The 25,976-nt window shown below is 36.9% G+C and overlaps 1 protein-coding gene across 1 annotated transcript in view; it reads right to left on the bottom strand.

The window, feature by feature from the left end:
* Positions 1 to 10,554: 10,554 nt before the first annotated feature.
* Positions 10,555 to 25,976, bottom strand: part of sh3yl1 (SH3 and SYLF domain containing 1) — a 32,400-nt gene continuing 16,978 nt past the window's right edge. Inside the window, exons 5-10 of the mRNA XM_053509295.1 lie at positions 24,529 to 24,641; positions 22,632 to 22,760; positions 22,375 to 22,525; positions 20,607 to 20,673; positions 20,357 to 20,422; positions 10,555 to 10,887 (exon numbers count right to left, since the gene is read on the bottom strand). Of these exons, the coding sequence (XP_053365270.1) occupies positions 10,694 to 10,887; positions 20,357 to 20,422; positions 20,607 to 20,673; positions 22,375 to 22,525; positions 22,632 to 22,760; positions 24,529 to 24,641 (720 nt within the window). The 3' untranslated portion in view covers positions 10,555 to 10,693. The remainder of the gene's footprint in view (positions 10,888 to 20,356; positions 20,423 to 20,606; positions 20,674 to 22,374; positions 22,526 to 22,631; positions 22,761 to 24,528; positions 24,642 to 25,976) is intronic.

Here is a 25,976-nt window from a genome sequence, read left to right on the forward strand (position 1 = left end):
ATAGACCTGCCAAACAAGGTGCGCAGAAACACTGTGTTATCATTGTGGGGCGTGAGTTTCATGAGAAGGTGTCACGTGTCATGCCATGGATCAGGGAGAGGCAAATATTTTTTTATTTATTTTCTTTTTTCAATGTACCCTGATATCAAAAGGGCCCCTATACAAATGTACACTATACAGGGGTTGGACAATGAAACTGAAACACTTGCCAATTTAGAGGTTTCATGGCTGAATTTGACCAGCTGGATGGCCAATCATTATTGACTGCACATTCCAACAGTAAGAGCAGATTGTAAAGGTTAAATTAACAGTGTAATAGCACAGTTTTGCCTAAAATATTGCAATGCACACAACATTATGGGTGACATATCAGAGTTCAAAAGAGGTCAAATTGTTTGTGCGCGTTTCACTGGCGCATCTGTGACCAAGACAGCAAGTCTTTGTGATGTATTAGGAGCTACAGTATCCAAGGTAATGTCAGCATACCACCAAAAAGGACGAACCACATCCAACAGTGAAGCTTACATAAAAGAAATGTAAGGGTGCAAACCCGGATTGTATCCAAAAAACATAAAACCACAGCTGCCCAACCCACTGCAGAATTAAATGTGGACCTCAACTCTCCTGTTTCCACTGAAACTGTTCGCCGGGAACCCACAGGTTTAATGTACATGGCCGGGCTGCTATAGCCAAACCTTTGGTCATTTGTGCCAATGCCAAACATAGGTTTCAATGGTGCCAGCAGCAAAAATTGTGGGCTGTGGAAGATGTGAAACATTCAATTCAATTCAATTTTATTTATATAGCGCTTTTAACAATGGTCATTGTCTCAAAGCAGCTTCACAAAGATGAAAGAAATTCATAAAAAAAAAGGCTCACCATGTATTGTTCTCTCATGAATCCACCTTTACTGTCTTTTCAACATCTAGGAGAGTTTTGGTGTGGAGAAGACTGTTGCATGAGCAAAGTAAAGCATGGAGGTGGATGAGTGATGGTTTGGGCTGTAATATCATAGCATTCTGTAGGCCCAATACTTGTGCTGGATGGGCGCGTCACCCATGTGCACCCAATGGTTCAAACATTGTACTGTATCCTAAAGGCTGTGCCGTGTATCAGGATGATAATGGACTGATACACACCGCAAGACTGGTGACAGAGTGGTTTGATGAACATGAAAGTGAAGTTGACCATCTCCCATGGCCTGCACAGTCACCAGATCTAAATATTATTGAGCCACTTTGGGTTTTTTTGGAGGAGAGAGTCAGGAAACTTTTTTCCTCCACCAGCATCACATAGTGACCTGACCACTATTCTGCAAGAACAATGACTCAAAATCCCTCTGGCCACTGTGCAGGACATGTATCTGTCATTCCGAATTGGCCACAGAAAGAGGCCCTACACCATACTAATGAATTAATGTGGTCTAAAACCAGGCGTTTCAGTTTCATATACAGTACAGTCCAACCCCTGTACTGTATATACACCTTTGTGGAAAAGGTGGATTTCTTGCCCTAGGTCTTCATCTAGTGGACATTCTTTATCACTGCATAAGTCAGACCCAAACAATGTCAAGTATAAGGGTTGATAAATGAAAAAAATTGTGGTGAGCTACTTGAGTATCACACAGTCATGAGAAAAAGCAAACTTCCTCACAACCATGTGCCCTCTGTGTAAAATATTTTAAAACATTAGAACTTTCTACTCTTAAGACATAACAAATTCAGTTTTTTATTATATATCCCTAATTTAAATTATTATCATAGAAACACCAATCAAGATATCAAAAATTTCTCCACAGTTTTACGTCAGCCATGTCTTCACATTATTCTGATTGATTTTAAACCAAATCAACGAAAAAGTAAGAGATTAAAAATGAGAGATTTCTAAAAGTAAACACTTTTTGCTGCCTGTTTGGAGCTCTTTGACTGAGGAGTCATATCCATGTGATCATCCTTCTGAAGAACATCAATCTGAAGTTTGATGTACATTACTCAGTGTACACAGAAGTTATTAGGCAGTTATTAATTGCCATAAGTTTAAAGGCACTTCATGGCTGAATCGTTTGAGATATCAAAAAGTCCTTAACAACCTCAATGTCTGATCCCATCACATAGCGCATCAACACTGTTCAGCTAAATGCGATCTAAATATGTACACAGTTTCATGTGCATCTGTGCAAGTGGATATTAGCAATGCAGGTCGATTTTCATACATTTTTGAACATTGTAAGATGCCCAAGGATTTCAATGGGATGATTGAAAATAATAATAATAATAATAATATATACATATACTGTATATGATTCACTGACTCTCACCCTCTCTATGTGAAACAGTTTGTAATATTATGCCATTCAACTCTTTATGTCTGAGAACATTAATTTTCTTCTATTATTTTCTTACTTAAATCCTCGCCATGACATGATGTTATCACAAAGTCTTTTACAGTTTTAAATCAGCCATGTGTTGGCATCATTCTTTCTGATTTTTAACCAAATCAGGTGAATGCAAAAGACAAAAAGATTAGAGATTTCTAAAAGTGACATACCTCATGCTACCAGTAGGTGGCGCCATGACTGAGACTCACAGTAGTCATATCCCTGTGATTAGCTTTCTTCTCAAAACAGAATCAGTGTTCGGCACATTTGTAAAAGAAGTACAGGTCCTTCTCAAAAAATTTGCATATTGTGATATAAAGTTCATTATTTTCTGTAATGTACTGATAAACATTAGACTTTCATATATTTCAGATTCATTACACACAATTGAAGTAATTCAAGCCTTTTAATTGTATTATTATTGATGATTTTGCCATACAGCTCATGAAAAACTCATACAGCTCATGAAAACCCAAAATTCCTATAAATTTGCATATTTCATCCAACCAATAAAAGAAAAGTTTTTTTTAATACAAAAAAAGTCAACCTTCAAATAATTATGCTCAGTTATGCACTCAATACTTGGTCGGGAATCCTTTTGCAGAAATGACTGCTTCAATGCGGCGTGGCATGGAGGCAATCAGCCTGTGACACTGCTGAGGTGTTATGGAGGCCCAGGATGCTTTGATAGCGGCCTTAAGCTCATCCAGAGTGTTGGGTCTTGTGTCTCTCAACTTTCTCTTTACAATATCCCACAGATTCTCTATGGGGTTCAGGTCAGGAGAGTTGGCAGGCCAATTGAGCACAGTAATACCATGGTCAGTAAACCATTTACCAGTGGTTTTGGCACTGTGAGCAGGTGCCAGGTCGTGCTGAAAAATAAAATGAAAGCTTTTCAGCAGAGGAAGCATGAAGTGCTCCAAAATCTCCTAATAGCTAGCTGCATTGACCCTGCCCTTGATAAAACACAGTGGACCAACACCAGCAGCTGACATGGCACCCCAGACCATCACTGACTGTGGGTACTTGACACTGGACTTCAGGCATTTTAGCATTTCCTTCTCCCCAGTCTTCCTCCAGACTCTGGCACCTTGATTTTCCGAATGACATACAAAATTTGCTTTCATCCGAAAAAAGTACTTTGGACCACTGAGCAACAGTCCAGTGCTGCTTCTCCGTAGCCCAGGTCAGGCGCTTCTGCCGCTGTTTCTGGTTCAAAAGTGGCTTGACCTGGGAAATGCGGCACCTGTAGCCCATTTTCTGCACACGCCTGTACACGGTGGCTCTGGATGTTTCTACTCCAGACTCAGTCCACTGCTTCCGCAAGTCCCCCAAGGTCTGGAATCGGTCCTTCTCCACAATCTTCCTCAGGGTCCGGTCACCTCTTCTCGTTGTGCAGCATTTTCTGCCACACTTTTTCCTTCCCACAGACTTCCCACTGAGGTGCCTTGATACAGCACTCTGGGAACAGCCCTTCGTTCAGAAATTTCTTTCTGTGTCTTACCCTCTTGCTTGAGAGTGTCAATGATGGCCTTCTGGACGCAGTCAGGTCGGCAGTCTTACCCATGATTGCGGTTTTGAGTAATGAACCAGGCTGGGAGTTTTTAAAAGCCTCAGGAATCTTTTGCAGGTGTTTAGAGTTAATTAGTTGATTCAGATGATTAGGTTAATAGCTCGTTTAGAGAACCTTTTCATGATATGCTAATTTTAGTAGAACAGAAGTAGAACTGTTTTTTTTTTTCAGTTTTATCGATAAATCTGCTCATATCTGTGCGCACGTTTATCAGCCTTTTGATCAACGGCACTCATTTTCCCTTTGAAAAAGGCAGTGTTTACTTTATATTTAAAGTGCATACACACACCCAACATGAAAGATTTTTTACCTGAAATTTACCTGAAACTCTATGAGGCGCCGTATAGGGCTTAAATCAAACTTCAGTCATGCACACACACAAGAAACACTTGCATACACATATATGAAACAGTCACACATATACATAAAGTATACTACTAACTGCTCACTGTAGCAAACTGTAGCGCTGTAGGGAACTAGTGAACAACGGATCTTCACTTTAGCAGAAAAGGGATTAAAAATTTATCATTACATATTGCTGGAGCGTAAAAAATATAACTTGAAAAATTATTTATATATTTACTATATTTATTATAATCATTATCAACAACCTCATATATAGGACACAATAATTTACATTTCAACTTAATTTAGAAACCCTCAGCATTACGTTGTTGGTCACTGGCTGGGAATCGAACACGGGTCTTCCACATGGCAGGCGAAACACATAGTTCTGAGTGGCCACACATAACGTCCACATTTCCACATTCCCGAATAGGCGCCTGGTCCGTTGCCTAGCAGCAACACGAACGAAACGAGGCATAATCGTAGTGCTGCTTCGTTTATGACATACCATAGTTTATTATCTGCTGTGGTAGATCTGATATATTCAAACACAATAACAAAGCTTTATATCCTCAGGAGGGGTCATTACATTGTTTCAGCGATAATTTCACGGAAGCAAGTTCAGAACTAATCTAAAGCACTGTCTATGGAGTAAATTATGTGCCAAAACACAATCTGCTTTGCAAAAAAAAAAACGACTTTCTCACAAATGCAGCGTTTTGCAAACAAACACAATCCGATTTGCAAAGAAAAAAATTCGACTTTCTCACAAATGAGCCGAACATATTTTCTCACAAATGCAATGGAGCAACTTCCTCTTCCAAAACAGCAGATGGCGCTATCGATCAATTTACTCTATTCTCCCGAGACCTCAAACAACGTGTTAGAACGCGTTATAAGTAGGTGACACTGGCGCGGTGCTTCTAGTGTTAAGAAATGGGTTTCCATAGCCAAGCAGCTGCATCCAAGCCTAACAATGCCAAGTGCAATACAAAGCATCAGATGCAGTGGTGTGAAGCATGCAGCTACTGGACTCTAGAGCAGAGGAGACGTGTAAAAAATAGTACAGTACTTGTCTACACTGCATTGTGCCAATTGTAAAGTTTGGTGGAGGGGGGATTATGAAGTGAGTTCTAGTAAAAGGAACTCTTAATGCTTCAGCATAAGGTACCAAGACATTTTGGATAATTTCATGCTCCTAACATTGTGGGAACAGTTTGGGAATGGTCCATTCCTGTTCCAACATGATGCACAAAGCAAGGTTCATGTAGACATGGATGAGTAAGTTTAGTGTAGAAGAACTTGATTGCCCTGTACAGAGTCATGACCTCATCCTGAGAGAACAACTTTGAGATGAATTAGAGCGGAGACTCTGAGGCAGGCCTTCTCTTCCAACATTTGATCTGATAAATTTGCTTCTGGAAAAATGTTCAAAAATTCCCATTAACACACACTTGCTCTAAGTACAGTACATACGTTTTTCTTTTTACTATTTTAAAGCATTGGTACTTTCCACTTTTAAGATATATAAACATTTTCTTCTATTATATCCTTAATTTAAATCCTCACCCTAGCAGCTGCATTCAAAATATCACAAAACAGTTTACAGTTTTACATCCGCCATGTTTTGAAATTATTTTAAATAATTGTTTATTAAATCATAATAATTCAGTAAAAAAAAATATTAGAAAGGGCTAATGTAAGGGATGAAAAGCACCCAATAGACTTTAAAATACTTCTCCTAGGGAATTAAGACAGTCACCACCAAACTGGGGCAATATGATATCAAGCCATTGCTGATGCAAAATTTGAAAAGGGATTTTTAATATCTCCAACGGTTCAGCCGTAGGAATGCTTATGGCAATGCTTATAGCTCATATCCACTTGGATGTATACGCAAGAGACCTGGTCAACATTTAGATTTAATTGAGCTGAACAAGTTTTATGCCAGCTGTCATGGGGTCTGCTAAACAGGAAGACTGTTATTTTGGGTACTTTGACTAATACACCTGATGGAATTTTATATATTCCTCCTAGGAGATTTACATGATTTTGACCAAACAAGGTCCAATAAGATCTGAAGAGATTATGGATCTAAAATTGTGAAGAGATTTTTAATATCTGAAATGGTTCAGCCATGGGGTGCCCTTAAACTTATGGCGAATAAAAGGAAAAAGAAAGCAGCTAACAACTTTTGTGTAAATTGAGTGATGTTAAGAGAAGTCATGGCGCCACCAACTGGTAGCAGGAAGTATTTACTTTTCAAAATCTCTAATATTTTGTTGCTGTTTTTTTAGCTGATTTAATTCAAAATCAGTCAAAATAATTTTAAGACATGGCAGGTATGAAAGTGTGAAAAGGACTTAATAGAAGAAAAATAATCTTCTTATATCTTAACAGAGAAAAGTCCTAATGTTTCAAAATTATTAGCGTAGCGTTATTATTTTTTCTGAGGAAGTTTGCTTATTTTTATGATTTTTTGATGCTGAAGCAGCTTACAACTTTTGCTTTTTATTTATCAACCCATTGACTTGATATGATAGGCAGCATGGTGGTGTAGTAGTTAGCACTGTCGCCTTGCAACTCCGGTGTCTGGGTTCAATTCCTGTCTCCCTGTGCATGGCTTTGGGTTTTCTCCCCGTGCTTGGTGGGTTTCCTCCAGGTACTCCAGTTTCTTCCCACAGTCCAACTACCTGCAGATTAGGCTAATTGGCGTTCCAAATTATCTGTTGTTTGTGTGCGTGCACTGCTACAGATTGGCACTTTAAGTCCACTGGAATAGGCTCCTGGAATAGTGCATGTGCCACTCCCAGGGCCCAGTTACTCTGGCATCCTAATGACCACAGGCCCTAAAAAAGAAACAAAAAAGGAACTTAGAAGAACGAGTGGGCCCTGCGCACTATTAGTTAAACAAGCAAGTCAGGAAACATATCCTGTGGTCCTGGCAAAGATGTTACCTTATTTTAGAAGGATCTAACTATTGGCCCATATCAAGCAAAGGTGCAAGGTGAAAAAAAAAAAGATTGCTGAAACTACTAAAATTGGCACTGTACAATGCATTATTAAAACCTGGAGGGATAGCGGTGAACCACCATCTTTGAGGAAGCAAATGTACAGTAATAAACAGAGTTACCAGAGTGTCTGTTGTTAACGCACGGCAGCGCATTGCTGTCATGGACTAATAATAATAAGTAATAAGCTTAAAATGATCTGACCAGAAAATATTTTAACATAATTTCAAGATATTTCCACATTATTAAATAAGATACATTTTCTTGAAATACTGTGAAAAAGATCATTTATATTATAACTTGAATATATATATTTTTAACATTAAAACACCTTGTTATAACAATTTTCACATCAAAATGTAAAACAATATAATTATTATTATTAGTAGTATTAAGCAGCAATTCGCTACCGTTTGTAGTCAGAAAAAAAGAAAAAACTTAATCAATCTTTCTTGCTAAATCAACTACTCACTCTCTAAGTAGTCATACTGTATGTGCACGCCTAGACTCTAAATGTAGCATACAAGCAGGCAGCCGGTTCTGAATTTTTTTTTTTTTATAAATGTTTGAATAAAATGTAAATGAATCAAAATTATTACAGTAGATTGTCCCTGATGAGCTAGCTCAGGGCAACGGTGGCAAGGAAAAACTCCCTGAGATCAAATAGGAGAAAACCTTGAAAGGAACCAGACTCAACAGGGAACCCATCCTCATTTGGGTGATATCAGATAGCGGATACAAATGCCATTTGTGGAAGGACCTCTGGTTAACACTCACATGCACATTCACATACTGTACACAATGGGTAATTTGGGAAACGCCAATTTGCCTAATCTGCATGTTTTTATAGGCAATAAAAAATAAACTGAGAAACCGGGAGGAAGCCCACAACGTGATTAAAACTCAGTTATAGGTAATGTTTAATTAATTCTTATAACCCTGCTTACAGGTACAACTAAGAACTTAGGCTGCTGAAACTGCAGTCAAAATATCAATATTCAAAAGAAATTTACATTATTTATGAATGATACATGTATGAATGATTATTGTCATCAGCCATAATAATAAACTTACCTGCCTAATATTGTGTAGCTGCCTCGTGTGACACCAAAGCAACCTACAGTAGAAACATCAAGGCATAAGACCTCCGAAGGTACTGTATAGTGGGGTCTCTCTCAAGTTTTAGCAGCAGATCATTTAAGGCTTGTAACGTGCAAGGCAGTGTATGGGTGTATTTGGGGTCCAAGTCATCACATTGAACTCTTAATCATCTTCCTAAAAACATTCCTAAATTATTTGCATTTGCTGCAGGGTACATTATTCCGCTGAAAAAGGGCACTGCCATCAGAGATTATTTTGTCTGCAACTTTTTTTGGGAGGTGTTATGTGAAATACCATTTACATGATCATCGTTCTGTCTTCAATAGCATGCATTCTTTTCATAGTGCATCTTGTAGCCATGTTTTTACCAGATAACTGAGGCACACACACTTAGCCATTCACATGTAAGAAAACGTGATCCATTAGACCAGGTCACCTTCTTCCTTTGCTCCCTGGTTTAGTTCTGACATTTACAGTATATGCCCATTGTTTAAGCTTTAAGTGGACAGGGGGTAGGATGGGCACTTTAAACAGTCTGTGGCTATGCAGCCCAATACACAAGCTGTAATGCACTGCAGGCTCTAACATCCTCCTATCATAGCCAGAAATAACTTTTTCAGCAAATTGTGCTATAGCAGCTCTTCTGTGGGATTGGCCCAAACAGGCTAGCCTTTAATCATTGAACCTTGGATGCCAATGTCTCAATCACAAGTTCAATGGGTGTCTGTCCTTGGACTAACTTTGGACCACTGCATACCAGTAACACCCCAGAAGACCTGCCATTTTGGAAAAGCTCTCACTCAGCTTTTTAGCCTTCACAATGTGTCCCCTGTTAAAGTCTCTCAGATACTTATGCATGCAATTTTTTTTTTTTCTGCTTTCAGCATATTGTTTTTTCACTTGCTGTTCACTAACTGCTAAAAACTAAACAAGCAAGTCTTTACATTTTAAGAAGGGCCCAGTTATCAGTTACTAGTTAGCGGCTAACCACTAACAGCTAACCTACAGTAGCAATCTTTACAGCTTAAAAAGGGTTAGGTTATCATTTAAGTATCACATGGCTTTTGGTTTGAATGAATGCAGACTTTATGTTCAATCCAGTGAGATGTCAGAAGCAAAACCATCAGTTTTATCGTATGGTTTTAAATAAATTAATTTATTCTGGTTTGCCTGGGTGCTAATGTTAGTGCAATTAATTTCATGTGCTTCAAGTAATAATGAACTGATGCAGATATAGGGAAACCTTTCACATTATTGTTATGGCTGACAAGAACCTATGGTGTAAATAACTTACATGATTGTCACTAGTAAATACAAAAACAACTGTCTGTAAATAACTTGACAGCCACTTAAAAGGGCAAAACCTTTTTTAAACAATGTCATAAGACATAAATAAGGAGGTAGGGAGAAATGCAAGTCATGATGTACAGTCATTACCAAAATAAATACAAAGTCTATTTATTTTATATTATATGTATGTCTCTTATTTATTTGAACCACCCTTATTAAAATATCAGTAACATTAGTAAAATTAGTAGATCACATATTTGATTATGCAGCAACTTCCATCTATTGTGCCTATGTACACTAATACTCTTTATAAAGGCACATGTGGCAAATAATAACAATAATAATAATAATAATAATAATAATAATAATATCAAAAAACTGTATATTTCAAGATTTACATTACAAGAAAATATAAAATAATAAAAACATTTGGACATTTGTATGCTGTTCATGTCCACCACTAGCTTATGGGGGGGGGGGAAATAAGTTATGCAATGTAAAGTACTAAATTATTTGAATAAATTCATGTATATAAAGAGTAAAAGAGGCATAAAGCTGTAACAAGCTACTGGCAGTAGTACAGTGAACACTTCTAAAAAAAAAAAAAAAAAAAAAAAAATAGTAGCAGCTAGTATCACATTCCAGATCACTTAATTATTTTTGTTAATTTCCTAATAATTGTGTGTTACTAAACATAAAACAAACTAAATGTTAGAACAAACCCTCTAATTCTAAACAGAACACCCTGAACACCCTAATTATAAACAGAACAACTTGCAAATATTACCAACTTCATTTTTGACAGGCAACCAATAATTAAGATATGAACATCAAACGTTAACAATATGAGATTAACAATATGAGTCACTACTGTAAAACACTGTAAGTGAGAATGATCAACTGAAACCGAACATTTTGTAATGCCAGGAAAAGAACTTCATTTTAAAATGATCCTTGAAAAAAGGATCCTTTAATGCCAAAAGTGTCTTTCCATGCTCAGTTGAGAGAGACAAAGTTGGCAGGAAAAATGCCGACCTGTCCTCTCAGCTCTCCCTCCCACCAGTCGTACTGAGAGTCCGTCTTTGTGGTGACAGTGATGCGATCACCGACAGCAAAGCTCAGATCACCGGGCTGCTGCCCACTGAACTCATGCATTGCCGTCACTACAAGCGCACCACCTGATGCTTCATCTGTGGAGGGGGGCGGGGGGTGGGAGAGAGATAGGCAGGTCAATGGGCATGAACATATGCATATTCATTTATCCGGTAAATATCACTTCAATTCAGTTTTATTTCTACATCACTTTTAAGAAAACAATGCTGATTTGTGGAAATCTAGATTCAGATCCAGATTTTTAGTAAGAAAATCAATTTTACTATGGAATCATTTTTGTCAATGTTAGAGACTTTTAGCACAAAATCATATCAACTTTAAAGTAATTATAAGGCATTTTTATTCTATTTTGAAATAACAGCATGAAAATCAATCCATCTAAATATAAAGTTCTTTTTGGCGAGCTGGGTTGAAAAAAACCATACGCTATTTTTTTTTATATAGTACAGTATATAATGTTTAAAAACATGTTTGTCAAACTGTTACAATTGCTTGGATTATATTTAGACACACTCCTGCATCAAAAGAGTTCTAGGTACAGTATGTCCTATAATTGTACGATTTAAGCCTACGCACACTAGAGGGCAGTGCAACATGACATTTTACAGTCCTTTTCAAATGTATATTAGAAGAGGTAATTATTTTACTGCTATATACTGAAGACATTTCTAATTTATTTTAGCTTTCTAAATATAAACAAGCCTGTGAATCTGATTATATTATTTGCTTTGCACAAAAGGTCAGTTTTTTTCATGCCTGATTGCCTCTTTTAATGCATCTGCTTAGACAACACACTGATGGATTTTGATCCAAAACGTATCAAAGTTTTGCAACTTGTGGAGTCCACGCCAGCCTAAATGCATAATTATTAAAAAAATATATCCAAGTAAATATTTCAGAAATTCTTATTTTTACTCAAATTGCTGTCCGTAGCATAAATTTTAATGAAAAAATGCATTAAATTAGAAAATAATGCAAAATAGAAGTATTTTTATCATTGTTTTCAGGCTTTTGAACTCCACTGTAGACATTGCACCCTTGGAACCCACACATTTCAAGTTTCAAAAACAAATGAAAAAAAATTAAAATGTTCTTGTCACTCAGGTGTACACTGTTATATTACCTGATTAGAGCATTAGAAGCTCTGAAAGTCTCTACTCGATTTCTCCCTGGTTTAACCTGTGAAGACTTTGCCACGATGAATAAAGAAAAATAAAGACCAAAGAGCTGTCTATGGGAAAAAGCAAGCCACTTTTTAAGCCAATAAATAAGGCCACCGTACAATCAAAGCCACTTGTACAAGCACTGGGCATAACCAATACCCAAATACTAATAATCACATATCAAACAGGCTGTCCAAGAAAAGCAGCAGTTAAAAAAAAAAAAAAAAAAAAAAAAACATTGTAAGAGCTGTGATAAACCCCAAACAAGTCAGAGACATCAACAACGTCCACAAGGCATGGATAAAGGCATCACTAACCACCATTGAAAAAAGACTTCCACAAGGAAATACTGAAGGAAAAGACCTGATCTGAAGATGAAGGTGGTGAGGTGAAGGTATGCTCTGGAAAGCAGAGGAATGGAGGTTAGCCGCAGTAAGATACAGTAAGTTAGCCTTTGCATTATATGTGTGTAAATGAGAGGAACCCAAGAGGATCGGTGAGGATACAGGGAGCAGAGGTAAAGAAGGTGCAGGACTTTAAGTACTTAGGGTCAACGGTCCAGACCAACGGAGAGTGTGGAAAGGAGGTGAAGAGGCAGGTACAGGCAGGTTGGAATGGGTGGAGATAAGTTTCAGGTGTGTTGTGCGATAAAAGAGTATCAACGAGAATGAAAGGAAAGGTGTACAGGACAGTGGTGAGACCAGCAATACTCTACGGCTTAGAGACAGTGGCACTAAAGAAAAGACAGGAGGTAGAGTTGGAGGTAGCAGAGCTGAAGATTTTGAGGTTCTCCTAGGGAGTGACAAGGATGAATAGGTCTACAGGAAGACCAAAGAGGAGATTTATGGATGCAGTGAGAGAGGACATAAAGTTAGTTGGTGTGAGAGAAGAGGATGCAGAGGATAGGGTTAGATGGAGGCAGATGATTCGCTGTGGCGACCCCTGAACGGGAACAGCCGAAAGACAAAGAAGAATCTAAAAATTTCTAGAATCTAGAGTTGTTTTTTTATGAAAATTATTCATAAGAGTTTGACCCTAAACAGGTAAGATTATACGGCAAGTTTATAAAAAGGTTAATATATAAGTTCAATAAGATTATACGGCAACTTGCTAAACGACAAGTTTCATTATAAAATGCTTCTAGATAAATGTTTGAATAAAACATCCATCTGAGTTCAAGCAAGGGGAACTATTTTCCCCTAAAAGAAGACATTTATCCAGACTCTATTTTGTTCTGGCACGTAGGTGGTGGAATGAACTTCCTCTAGATGTCTATCCAGCTGAGTCTTTGACAACCTTTAAATGACGACTCAAGAGGTATTTGTTTCTTCAGCACTTGAAGTACTTATCCTGCACTTTATCTTTTTAAACAATCGTGGCTGGTGTAAGACGAAAGAGGAGCATGAACGGGGGCTTCTGTGTAGGATGACTTACGACACAGCACGCAACCCAAACACACACACCCACCCACACACCCTCCTCTCTGACAGAGTCTCTGTCTGCAAACTTCTTTAACAAGGAACCTCTCTAATAACAATTGCTTTTGCCCCTTTTTGAAGATTAGGTGGAAAAATGCAATGACACTAAACAGAATCATCTGCCACTGTTACAGCCTTTTTAAAAAATTTTTCCTTCACGGGGGCAGTTGTTGCGGTACAGTTACTTAAAAACAGTTACTAAACTTGGACACAATAAAAAGAAGCTTTACCCACACAGTGTTCACAATGTTCTAGTAAACAGTACACGTGCTCAGGGATGTTGACTGTGTGATGCACGCGCTCTGAGACTGAGCATGGGAGACGATTACTCACAATCCCACAGCACGAGAGTGAGAAGAACCATTGGCTCATTTGTGATCTTGTGACAAAGCACACGCATACTACTTGTATGTCAAGACCTCACTCATTTATCATGTTAAAATGTCTAAAAACAAATTTAGTTTGACTTGCAAAACACTCACAGACCAAATTACTTACAATCCAAGGTTCCACTGTATTTCAAATGTGTGTGTGTGTGTGTGTGTGTGTGTGTGTGTGTGTGTGTGTGTGTGTGGAGTCAGAGCTAAATACAGTGCTGATTTAAAAAAATATATTATTATTATTTGAATATTTGTTACACTTGTATGATTATGGGCAAAAATGGCATCCATGGGAGAGTTCCAAGGTGAAAGCCACTGCTGACCAAAAAGAACACAAAGACTCATCACACATTTGCCCAAAAACATATTGATTATCGCCAAGAATTTTTGGCTAATATTCTGTTCACTAATGAGACAAAGGTTTAACTTTTTGGAAGGAATGGGCATCCTATTACATCTGCCGTATAACTAATGCAGCATTTCATAAAAAGAACATTATATCAACAGTCAAATATAAAGGTGGTTTTGTGATGGTCTCGGGCTGCTTCAGGACTAGGAGGACCATGAATTCCCTACCAGAAAATCCTAAAAGAGAATGTCTGGCAATCAATTTATGACCTCAACCTCAAGTACACTTGGGTTATGCAACAGGACAATGATATGAACACAACAGCAGGTCCACTTGTGAATGGCTTAATAAAAAAAAAAAAAAAAAAAGGTTTTGGAGTGGCCTAGTCAAAGTCCGGACTTGAATCTAATTAAGATTACCTTAAACAGGTGTTCATGATTGAAAACCCTCCAATGTGCCCAAAATAAAACAATTCTACACAGAAGAGTGAGTCAAGCGGTGCGAAAGACTCGCTGCCAGTTATCGCAAATGCTATATACTGCATACACTATATTGCCAAAAGTATTCACTAGCCTGCCTTCACATGCATATAAATTTGAGTAACATCCAATTCTTAATCCTTAGAGTTTAATATGATGTCGGCCCACCCTTTGCAGCCATAACAGCTTCAACTCTTCTGGGAAAGCTTTCCACAAGGTTTAGGAGTGTGTTTATGGAAACTTTAAAACATTTTCACAGAAGTGCATTTGTAAGGTCAGTTGCTGATGTTGGACGAAAAAGCCTGGTTCACAATTTTTACTCTAAATCATGAAGATGTTCTATCGAGTTGAGGTCGGAACTGTTCAAGGTTTTCCACATCAGACTTGCTCATCTATGTCTTTATGGACCTTGATTCATGCACTTGTGCAACAGTCATGCTGAAACATGGAGGGGCCATCCCCAAACTCTTCCCATAAAGTTGGAAGCATGAAATTGTCCAAAATATTTTGGTATGCTGAAGCCCTAGGACACTGGAACTGAGGGGACTAGCCCATCTCCTAAAAAAAAAACCCCACATCATAATCCCCCCTCATAATCCCCCCTCCACCAAACTTTACAACTGGCACAATGCAGTTCGACAAGTACAGTTCCACTGGCAACAGCCAAACCCAGACTCATTTATCAGACTGCCAGACAGAGAAGCGTGATGCGTCATTTCAGAGAACGTGTTTCCACTGCTATTTGTAGAAGCGATGTGCATGCCTAGCTGCTTGATTTCATACACCTGAACCATGAAAGTGATTGGAACACCAGAATTTAATGATTTGGATGGGTGAGTGAATACTTTTGGCAATATAGTGTGTGTGTGTGCGCAGTATGAATATACACATATATATTATACATTTACATCCTGTACATATACCTACATACATTAGAATGCAATACATATTGCCCAATATTTTGTAGGTTACTCTATATATAAACACCCCTGAATGCTGAAAAAATAATTGAGACGTTAATTTCTTTTTACCACGTTCACAAGACACAACAGGCCACAAAGTTTGACAGCAACATAATCCAAAGTTTTTTATATCTGTCAGGTTGGTGTGTTTTGGCAGAGCAATGATATTTGAGTTTTCTGCTTACACACGCAAAATCTTAAAAGTGACAGCTCATGAATAGGAGGGGTGTTATATCTTATGTCTACACCAATGAGTCTGATTGGAATTAACCAAAGCTAAGAGCAATCAGACAACAGTAGCACACGTCAATCACTCAGTGCATTCAGTGATACAGTACATGACAAGCATGGTTGCTAAAAAGCAGTATTGGGGCCACAAAAAACAATGATTATGAAAACTACAAGAAAACTAATAAAAAGTGTCCACACTCTAGCGAACTTTAACAACTGCCTTCTATTAAAATTTATAAAATATTTTGGTATTTATACCATAGATTCTTTCATCAGTTTTCCAGCATGAGTATGTCTTAATTGTATTTGTTACTGTTTTGAAGGCAATGAAAGAAAAGTTATCCAGACTGAAGAGTGAGTCTTAAGGTTCTCCTCATGTTCTCTCTTACAATCCTGACATAATTACAGCTTATGGTGTGATGACTTTAAACTTACTTAAGCAACACACAAAGCCCCATTTTTCAGTCATAAAATATATAATGCCCGGCCAAAAAAAGCTTCAAGATTTCCTTACCTCAAACCGTTTTTCTGATTAGTCTGACTAACAAGTGATTTATTATTTTTTTTTAATCCTGTGAGTTCTTGCCACATTGCACATGTAGCTCATACATTTACAATGAAACATAGCTGTGATTTCTACTGTCAGTTTTTTTTTTTTACCAGCCATCTTTACTACTTTAAGTGTTCAAGTGACCACTAGGGGTTAAAGGGCTCAGCACTTTCCTTCAAGGTTTAATAATCTGTTAGGCAATTTTTAACACAACAGTAATTTCGAATTTACTTAATTGTTTTTGGCGCTTGATGCAGGCCAATAAATTGACCCTTTTGAAGTGGTGACTTTTTTGGGGCTAGGCAATGTGTTGTAAATGTTACTTTTCACAGGATTTGGTCTCCAATTTCTACTTACTAATTGAAATGTTGTGTCTTAAACACTATTAGGATGCACTAAATAAAGTAGGTCCAACCACAACATCCATTTGCTGCATACCGAAAGATTGTCATAGCTGACCACTTTTTGAATTAAAATAATCAAAAAACATCACGACAAACAAATCACCTAATTCCAAACATCAATGCGCTTTCATACTCGAGTGTTTGGTCATTCCCACCAGGCCTGAGTCATAGTCCAGAAGTCATCAGCTGCTTTACGTAAAAGATATTGGGGCATTACGGTTTTGTGGCATGCTCTTCTCAATGAGCCTAACTAATGTGTCTGAATCAGAGATAAAAATAACCAAAATTAACTACAATGAGATTTAAACTAATTAAGAAAGTAAAGACAGAAAAATGAGTGAGACTAGTAAATTGTTCTTCTAATAATAAAATGATCAGGGCTCACGTTAGAACAAGAGCTTGCCAAAATGCACATAATGTAACTGCATAACCCAAAGAAGATGAATGACATACAAGATGTCTATCCATCTCGTGACTAACCCTAACACTTTATTTACTAAAATATAGCAATAAATGTCACAGCCCTCCATCTTGTCATTTTTTTGGGTAGGTACATGATCACCTCTATAAAAAAATAAATAAATAAAAAAAATAGGCAAAATTTGGTCCAACATTATAAGTTAATTTAGTTTTACTCATTAAAAAGATCTGCTGTTGCAAAAATAAAAAATAGAAATATTAGGAATAAAAATATAATAAGAAAATATCTGACAGGGAAAAAAATATTTTAAATGCTAACATCTATTACAAAATTCAGCCATGATTTTGCTGGCATCAACTTATATATTGTGCTGACTAACAATCTTAAAGATGGCTATAACTGCATGGTCTAAACCTATCCTTCAATTACACCTACTGTAAATACCTGTGTATAAAACAGATGTTCTTAAATAGTTCTAGCCCATCATGCTGAAAAGTTGTGCTAAGGTAAATCAGAACATGGCTGGAAAAAATATGTGGCAGAACAAACTGGGGTGTTCAGAAAAATACCTTAAACTAGGAAATAAAGTGAATTGTGAACTTCTGTAGCAAATGTACATCATGCTGAACATTCAGCAGGTAAGACTGGTGGTTTGCTTTTAAAATCACATGCATAGATTGGTGAAAAAAAGCAAAACAAAAAAACTGGATCTATAGCCAAAGAGAAGCACATGGGATGACCAAGAATATCTTAAAAATAACTGAGGAAAAGATCAGGAGATTTATCCAGGTCCACCCAAATGCGCCATTATTTATTCAGGCTGAGCTACTGTACCTCAAGAGGGTCCTAAACCATCGACTAGAACAATTAGGTGCTGTTTACTGGCAGAGTGCAAGCTCCCTAGCGACTGAGCAAAGAAGAAAACCCTTTCTGCAAAGTTTTAACCTTAATAAAAATATTTGATAGTTAGCTGCATTTTTTTTGGTATGGCCCATGTTGGGTTTAATGGTTACAGAAGACATGTTTTTGGTCTATGTTTTTTTAAAGTCATTCAAGCATCATTTATAAGTTGAATGATGCTTATGTTAGAACAGAACATGTCATTATGTTACATTTTACATGTTACATATACCTGACATGGTTTACAATTTAGAGTCACTAAACAAAGTATTATGCAAGGCAAAATAAAATAAAAAATAAAAAAAGGGAAACATTAGGATGCACCTTTTTTTTTTCAGGTTGCTCAGGTATTTTAGTCTCACAGAGGTCATCACAAGAGCTGAGGTACTTTACACCAGTCATTGTGAAGCACATCCTGCCACTGTTCAAGCGCTCAGGCATCTATACAGGATAATATAGCTGGGAACAGAAGTGCGGGTGGGGTTGTACCGGTACTAACGGGACTTAAATACCCAATATCATGAAGTAGTTTATCCTCTTGTTTACTGCTTACAAACATCAGCACACTTCAGTTACTTAATTCCATAAAAATTCTTTTTTTTTTAAAACCGTGTTTTAATTGAAGGAAACTTAAAGCCCACATAGAAGTAAAACATGCTGCCTAAATAGTTGCAGACCCATCAAGATAATGGATGCAGGAGTATACAGTACTCCATAAAGTATAGCTCATTTTTCCAGGCCGTGTCAGCAGTTAAATGTTGTGCCATTGGTGTTAATGTGGGAGCACACTGTCCCAGCCCTTTACTCAGAGACCTCCACCAGCTATTGGCCAGCAGTCTGTGTAATTTTCCCTTGTACTAATGATACTGTCATCCCTCTGTGGGAAAAAATGCAGACAACTACTGACATGACAAACAGAGAGGAGAAGAGATGGGAAAGCAGCCAGGGCCCCGCTCATCCCCTCTGCTTTATTCGTGAAGATTGTCGAGCAGAGTCTTTATGAAACGAGCGCAGACAGAGCTGCTTCACATCTGCATTCTTTTTTTAATCCTGTAATTAAACACAAGGCTCTTTCACATAGCGAAAACAAACGGATCTTTATCACACAAATCATTCACTGTGCTATGATAGGAATGCTTGGAGTCATGAAACTTTTAAATGATTTAAAATGCCTGCATTTCAGTAAAAAAAATATTAATCCTTATTAATAGTAAGAATTTTCTTATGGGTAATTAAGCAAAATCAACACAAGTAGCATTAAACCATCAAGCTACACCGCAAACAAACAGTGTATATGATCATGCAAGTGCTTATAGGGAATTAGCAGTTGAGGACTGTGATTCCTGCGATTGCAATCATAGATAAATATGCATTAATTACGTAGCAGTTTAGACCATTCCAACCACCAACTACCCTGTTATTTACAATATAAACAGATGTACATTATTGTTTCCCAATGAGGAAATATGGAAGTCTATATCTCAACAAATACCTTGTTAGGAATTATAGTCAGGTTTTAATCATTGGCATTATTTGTAAAGTAAAAATAGGAATTATTATTAAAAAAATAATAATAATTGAGGTCAATTTGCTTGATCTCACATATAAATCAAACATAAGAAAGCTTTTAAAGCAAGTTTAGTCGAGAATTATTTCGAAAGATACAGAACTTTCTTTGTCATGTGTGCATTTAGTACGTTGAGCAACCTCCTTTTGCAACATAACATTCTTTCCGAATGCTTCATGAGAACAGATCAGAGTTCTGAGACAATTCTTCAATACACAACCTGCTTCCATCATTCAGGATCCTAAGTCATGTCTTATGAACTCTTTTCTTCATCAGCGCACCCCACAGAAAACTGTTTGAATCTGAATCTGCTTTGGATCAACATCAACATTTTGACTCCTTCAGAGATTTTAGGACTCTACAACCCTAAAAAGACTAAAATCTTCAGAAACTCTCCCTGGAGAAATTTCTCCAGAGTTAAACACTTGGATTGGTTGAACTTAAAATGCATATTTTTATTTGCCTAAAATAAAATGTACATTAATCAATTGTTTGGGTAATTAACCATAATTGACACATATTTGAAACCTATACTTACCTAGATTGCCAATAATTCTGAGCCTCACCCATGTGTGATAATTTACCTGGACTATAACAGTTAAACACCTACTGTAGGATTTTATGTTCTCTGGTAATGATTAAAAAGTTTGGATTTCACCCACCTGAGTTTTGAGATCCCCATGTCTGAAGACTGGGATAGAGAGGTGGCCTTGCTTCTGCAAATGAAGCTGTGGATAAAGATTTTTTCCTATTAGGGGTTTACAAATAAAATGGTAAAACATTTTTTTACCAAAATATTGCTTACATCATCATGATTTATTAAAAAATCTAATAGCTTTTTTCTTTTCAAGATAAAAGGATAATACTGCCAAAAGAAGGAATAAAAGTTTTTTCCTAAATTAAGGCCCTTACCTTGAGCCCTTGGAGTGTAAGCTGATGATCTCTGGCTTGGAGGTGCAGGTCTGGTTGGGGCTATACTCTGTAAGAATAAAAACAGTTTCTCACTGTATCTCACATGTTCTATAGAAACTATACTTGACAATGTTCACTCCAACAATGCTAACAATAATCCACATCAGTAATATCATAAGTAAGCTACAACTGCTGCTGCATTTCAACACTGCCATCGGCAACAGTCCTGAAGTTTTATCTAATGAATAGTTAGGTTTAACAATTGCATACGCCATCCACACATACAGCACAAGAATCCTATTCAAAAAAAAGTTAACTAGAAGTTTTAATAGTTCTTTTGTTTATTCATCAGAGGGTTTTAGTGGATATAAAAAGCCTACGCCCGTACATTCTATTCTACCATTAATGTGATATTGCAACCAACAAATGTTGCATGGTATACCTGTACTTAAAGTACTGCAATATTAGTGTTTTAAAAACTGTATTTAGGGAAAATAACCTTCTATTATGAGAGTTGTGATCTGTAACATGGACTACAAATTTGCATACCGTAGTGCTCAAGTGAAGACATTCGGATGACTGGAATCAAATTTGTGATCAGGATGGGCTATTTTTCAGCTTGATTGCCTGATCAGCCACAGACATGTGATTGTGTTCCTATAATGCATGGGCTCCTGAGTGGTGTGAGCACTCGTCCTATAATGAAGTATGGTGGTGGTAACATTGCTACAGGGCCGCTTTTTCTCAGCTGAAACTGGGGCTATGACTAAGGACCATGGATGGCTCTAAATACCAATCTATTTTGGCAGATACAGTACACACAATCACACAGAGCACAGGTACTGCCTGGTTTATCTGTGAAGCTTTCTATGAATTAGCTTTTCTAGCTTTCTGTGGGTTTTTTTATTCAAAGATAAACGCTTGCAAATAGCATATCTTCTAATTCTTCAAAAGTTTTATGAGGTGAACACTTATTAGAGAATAAAAGTTGAGTCCCATTATAAAAAACAGCAGGCTAAAATTATCCTTTGTACAGTATATCGTCCCAGTTGCTCAATCAACATCAGGATGGTGCTACATGAGATCTAAATCAAGTCATTCTGCTATGCATGATCAGAGTAAGTGTGTGGGGTTTTTTGTTAGTGTTGTAAGTTATATTTTGTGTGTTTGATGGAGCAGCACTGTGATGCAATTCGGTGTCACTGACAATAAAAGTATTTCTCTTATCATTTTGTACAAATCACAGTCAACAAAAGAATGGCTTCAGTAGAATAGTAAGAATGATAATTCAAAATAATAGGAATGGTTCAGTTAAAGTCCAGATCCGTATCCCAAGGAAAACCTGAAAAATGAGTTTAGACATGGTGTGCAAAGGACAGCCCACTGCAAGCTGATGTGATGTGCCACATTTTGCAAAGAAAAGTGGAGTAAAATTTCCAAACTGCATGCTACTGTAAGTGTTAAAGTTTATTCAGGTCACAATTTGTGCTGCATTATAAGCAAAAGGTGATATATATATTTTAAAAATGTGTTAGTTCTCAACCAGGTTAAAGCAAAAAATGTTCACCTTTGTTTGATCATATACAAACTAAAAACCTACAATTGGTAGGTTGATGTGTGGATTATTTTAATTCACTGTGCCTTTTTTTGTTTGTTAATTTCCTTTTTAATAGAACTTTACACAACAATACATTATTTTAAATTGAATTACAATCCAGAATACATTTACTATCCCTTATGAAACAGATGTCTGATAAGGAACACTGACCTTCTTATTAGGATTCATGTACTTGCTCTGCCAATCAGTGGTGTACTTTTCAGTGTAGTCCTCCAAAATAGCATACAGGTCATAGGCTTCTGGAGGTGGTTCCACATCTCCATTGAGAATAGCAGATGCACGAATATCTTGGCCATAGAATCTTTCAGAAAACAAATGAAAAACATTGAGCAAAAAAGAAACGGGGTATAAAACATTGTAAAATAACTAATTATCCAAATGATAGTTAAAAGCTTAACATCATGTACTTTCTATTAGTGTCTTTACGTTCCATCAGGTAGGAGCCAACAAGAGAAACTCCAGCATAGAGGCCACGTGATTTGCAATAGGAGAAGACAGCCGCAGTGCTTCGGAATGCCACATCCGCCTCCAAATTCCTGTTAAAAACATTTAGATGGGTTTGTCTACGTACCTGCACTGCAGTATCCCTATTTAAAAACAACAACCTGGCAATCATAGGCAATTCTCACTTAATGATAAGCTGTGGCCACTACAGTGTTTATCAATTAAAAAAATCTACAGGAGAGTTTTAAATATTTAGATTCACATGGCAACACCATAAAACTAGAAAGCAATATAAATATACAGAGCATTGTTTTAATTAGGTCAATAAACAACAATAAAAAAAATTCCCATACACACATAGACCAAAAAAAAAAAAAAAAACAGATGGAACAAAGTATTTAATTAAACTACCAGTTCATAATGTGGTAAAGTGCTACCTGTCATTATATATAATTCTCACCAAAAAAAAAAAAAAAGCTTACATCCTGTGCTTGCTCATGCTTGCTAAAAGCATAAATCACTTTTCGTCAACAGGAACTGGTCTCATGAGGCGCCAAAATGAAATTCAACACAATGTAACCGACATCTGTATATTAATCTCTGTTACAGAAGGAAAGGAGCTCATGTGTTAAATATTGTTCATGAATGATATTAAATAAAAATAATATTGCATGTAAACAAAGTACATGCAGTATAAATATCGTCTTTCGGGAATTTTCAATGCAATGACTGCAAATATTGGTTAACATATATTTTACAGTACAGTCTATCTTTATGTGAAGAAGTAGTTATACCCTAATTGTTAAGACCAGAGCTGATTTGAAATATATCAACCCAATTTTGCAGATTTTAAGTGGGTGCATTTGCTGAAGTGAAACTTGGTGCATAATACAGTATGTCTGTTGCAGGAAAGTCCCCGGACTAGCCGGAGGTTTTAAATGTGGGCAAGATTCCTGGGTTGGAAATTGGATATTTTTTCCCTTCCTATTTGCTCATAAAATCATAGTAGTTATCATATAGAGTGCATTTACAGTAATAAATCACTAAATCCAAAACAACCACTAGATACCTTGGCTTATAGCCAGTGCTATATTCTTTAAAAATTCTTTAACATGGAATAAAACCCTTCATTATGTGGACTGTAGTTCAGACCTTAGAATTACTTACAACCCATAACAGTGATGTGACTCAATCATCTGCGATTCAGATACCACCACCTGATCATTGCCTCAAATATAAGTTACTGGTCGATATGGCATCTTTACAAAAGGGTAAAGTTATTGGCCTGTGTCAAACATTTAGGCATTTGGCAGATGCTCTTATCCATATCAAATTTAAAAAAGTGCTTGAGGTTACAGTCAGTCATTGGATAGATCCTTTCACTGACTTACTACTACACAAAGAAATCAATTAAGGAGACTGCTGAAATTACTGCAGTTGGGTTAAGAAATGTTTAAAACAAATTTTTATAATTTAGATTATTTGTTGTAATCAAAGTTTAAGGCAGTCGAATGAAATCTTCAAGTGTGTGATTTTTTTTTTATGGGTGCAGGATCCAGACAAAAACTATGGAAACATCAAATAATAAATATCAAAATATAGCCTCAGGAACTTAGAGAGTGTGCCAAAAACAACTGCAAAATGCCTGCGTCAACATCTCTAGTGCAAATAATAATAATCTGAATGAGACATCCAGAACAACAAGACATGTACTTACTTAGCACAAGTCCAAGTGTATATTCTGATATGTTCCAAGAACTGACTATACTCGAGTTCATAAAGCACTGCTAAAGCCTTAATCACAGATGCTGGCAAAATGCTACAAATGTTTGGCATGAAAATTAAAGGATTAGCTCCTACCTGCCAAGAGGGCCAACAGCCACAGTGCAGTTCCCTCCAAATGTAAGGTTTCCCCCTTTACTGAAAGCTTCCACAGCCCGCCGCTGATTTAAGATGATGACAAAGTCAGAAGCCTAAGGATGAAAAGCAGTTATAAGCACAAAAGAACTTTAAAAAGCCCTAACACCACAAACAAAAATGTTATACAGTCTATAATATAGGTTACTGGTTAATATGGCTTCTTTACAAAAGGGTCAAGTTATTGGCCTGTGTCAAACATTTAGGCATTTGGCAGACACTCTTATCCGTATCAAATTTTAAAAATTGCTTGAGGTTACCGTCATTGGATAGATCCTTACACTGACTTACTACTACACAAAGAAATCAACAGTACAAAACAGTACTAAATCCTGGAAGCATAGTGCTAGAAGACATGTGGTGCAAATATAAATAAATATAAAAATCATGAATGGGGCTGTTCAAAAGTTAGCACCCAATCTTTTAATTAGGTGGGTTTTTTTTATATATATATTTTTTGGTAAAAACATTAAAATTATCTGATCATAACAGGTCTCAGTATTAGGCAAATACAACCTCAGATGAACAACAATGGATAACTTTTTTCACCGTGCCACCAAAAACTGGAGGCAACACCAAGTACTTACCATGACCCATGAGCTTGTACATCCACCTTTAGCAGCAATAACTTATAGACGTATAAAAAAATTATTATGTCATCATTCACTCACATTATGATCGTGGGGAAATTTTGGAATATTCTTCCTCACAGTGCTGCAGTTAATTAAGGTTTACAGACTTTTGCTTGTGTATAGCTTTCTTAAGGTCTCACCACAGCATTTCAGTTGGGTTAAGTTCTGGACAACTTTCTCATCTGTCCATAGGAAATTGTTCCCGAAGTCTTGCGCTTTGTTCAGATGCAGTCTTGCCTTAATTACTGTAGGCTTTTGTTTTTTTTTTGTTTTGTTTTTTTGCCAAAAAGGCTTTCTCCTGGCAACCCTTCCACACAAACTGTACGGTTTCAGTCTTCTTCTAATTGTGCTGACATGGACTAACATTTAAATGCTTAGTAGGGTCTAAGATGTACTGTATCTCTTGAATAATTTTTTTTTATTTCTCTAAGCTTATGGTGTCACCTTGGAGTGAATGTTCTCACTATAGAACGCTAAACTCCTAATTGTTTGTAAATGGTTTTATAACCCTTTCCAGATTGATCGCTTCTCCAAGACAATTAACAAATGTCTTTCCCTCCTGGCATTTTGTGAACACACACTTGAATGCTCCAGACTAGCAAACTGCCAAAACTTTTGCTTTTAAAGAGGTCTGCACATCACCTGATAATGAATTTGTCACAGGCTGATCAATTCAGCATCTGGCTGCAACTTCTGTGAAAGCAGTAAAAGGGGTGGACTTAGTACTGTATTGCCCACATGTTTTTTTTTTCACTTAAT

Source organism: Clarias gariepinus, chromosome 13, assembly GCF_024256425.1.
Source record: "Clarias gariepinus isolate MV-2021 ecotype Netherlands chromosome 13, CGAR_prim_01v2, whole genome shotgun sequence".
NCBI classification, from domain to species: Eukaryota; Metazoa; Chordata; class Actinopteri; order Siluriformes; family Clariidae; genus Clarias; species Clarias gariepinus.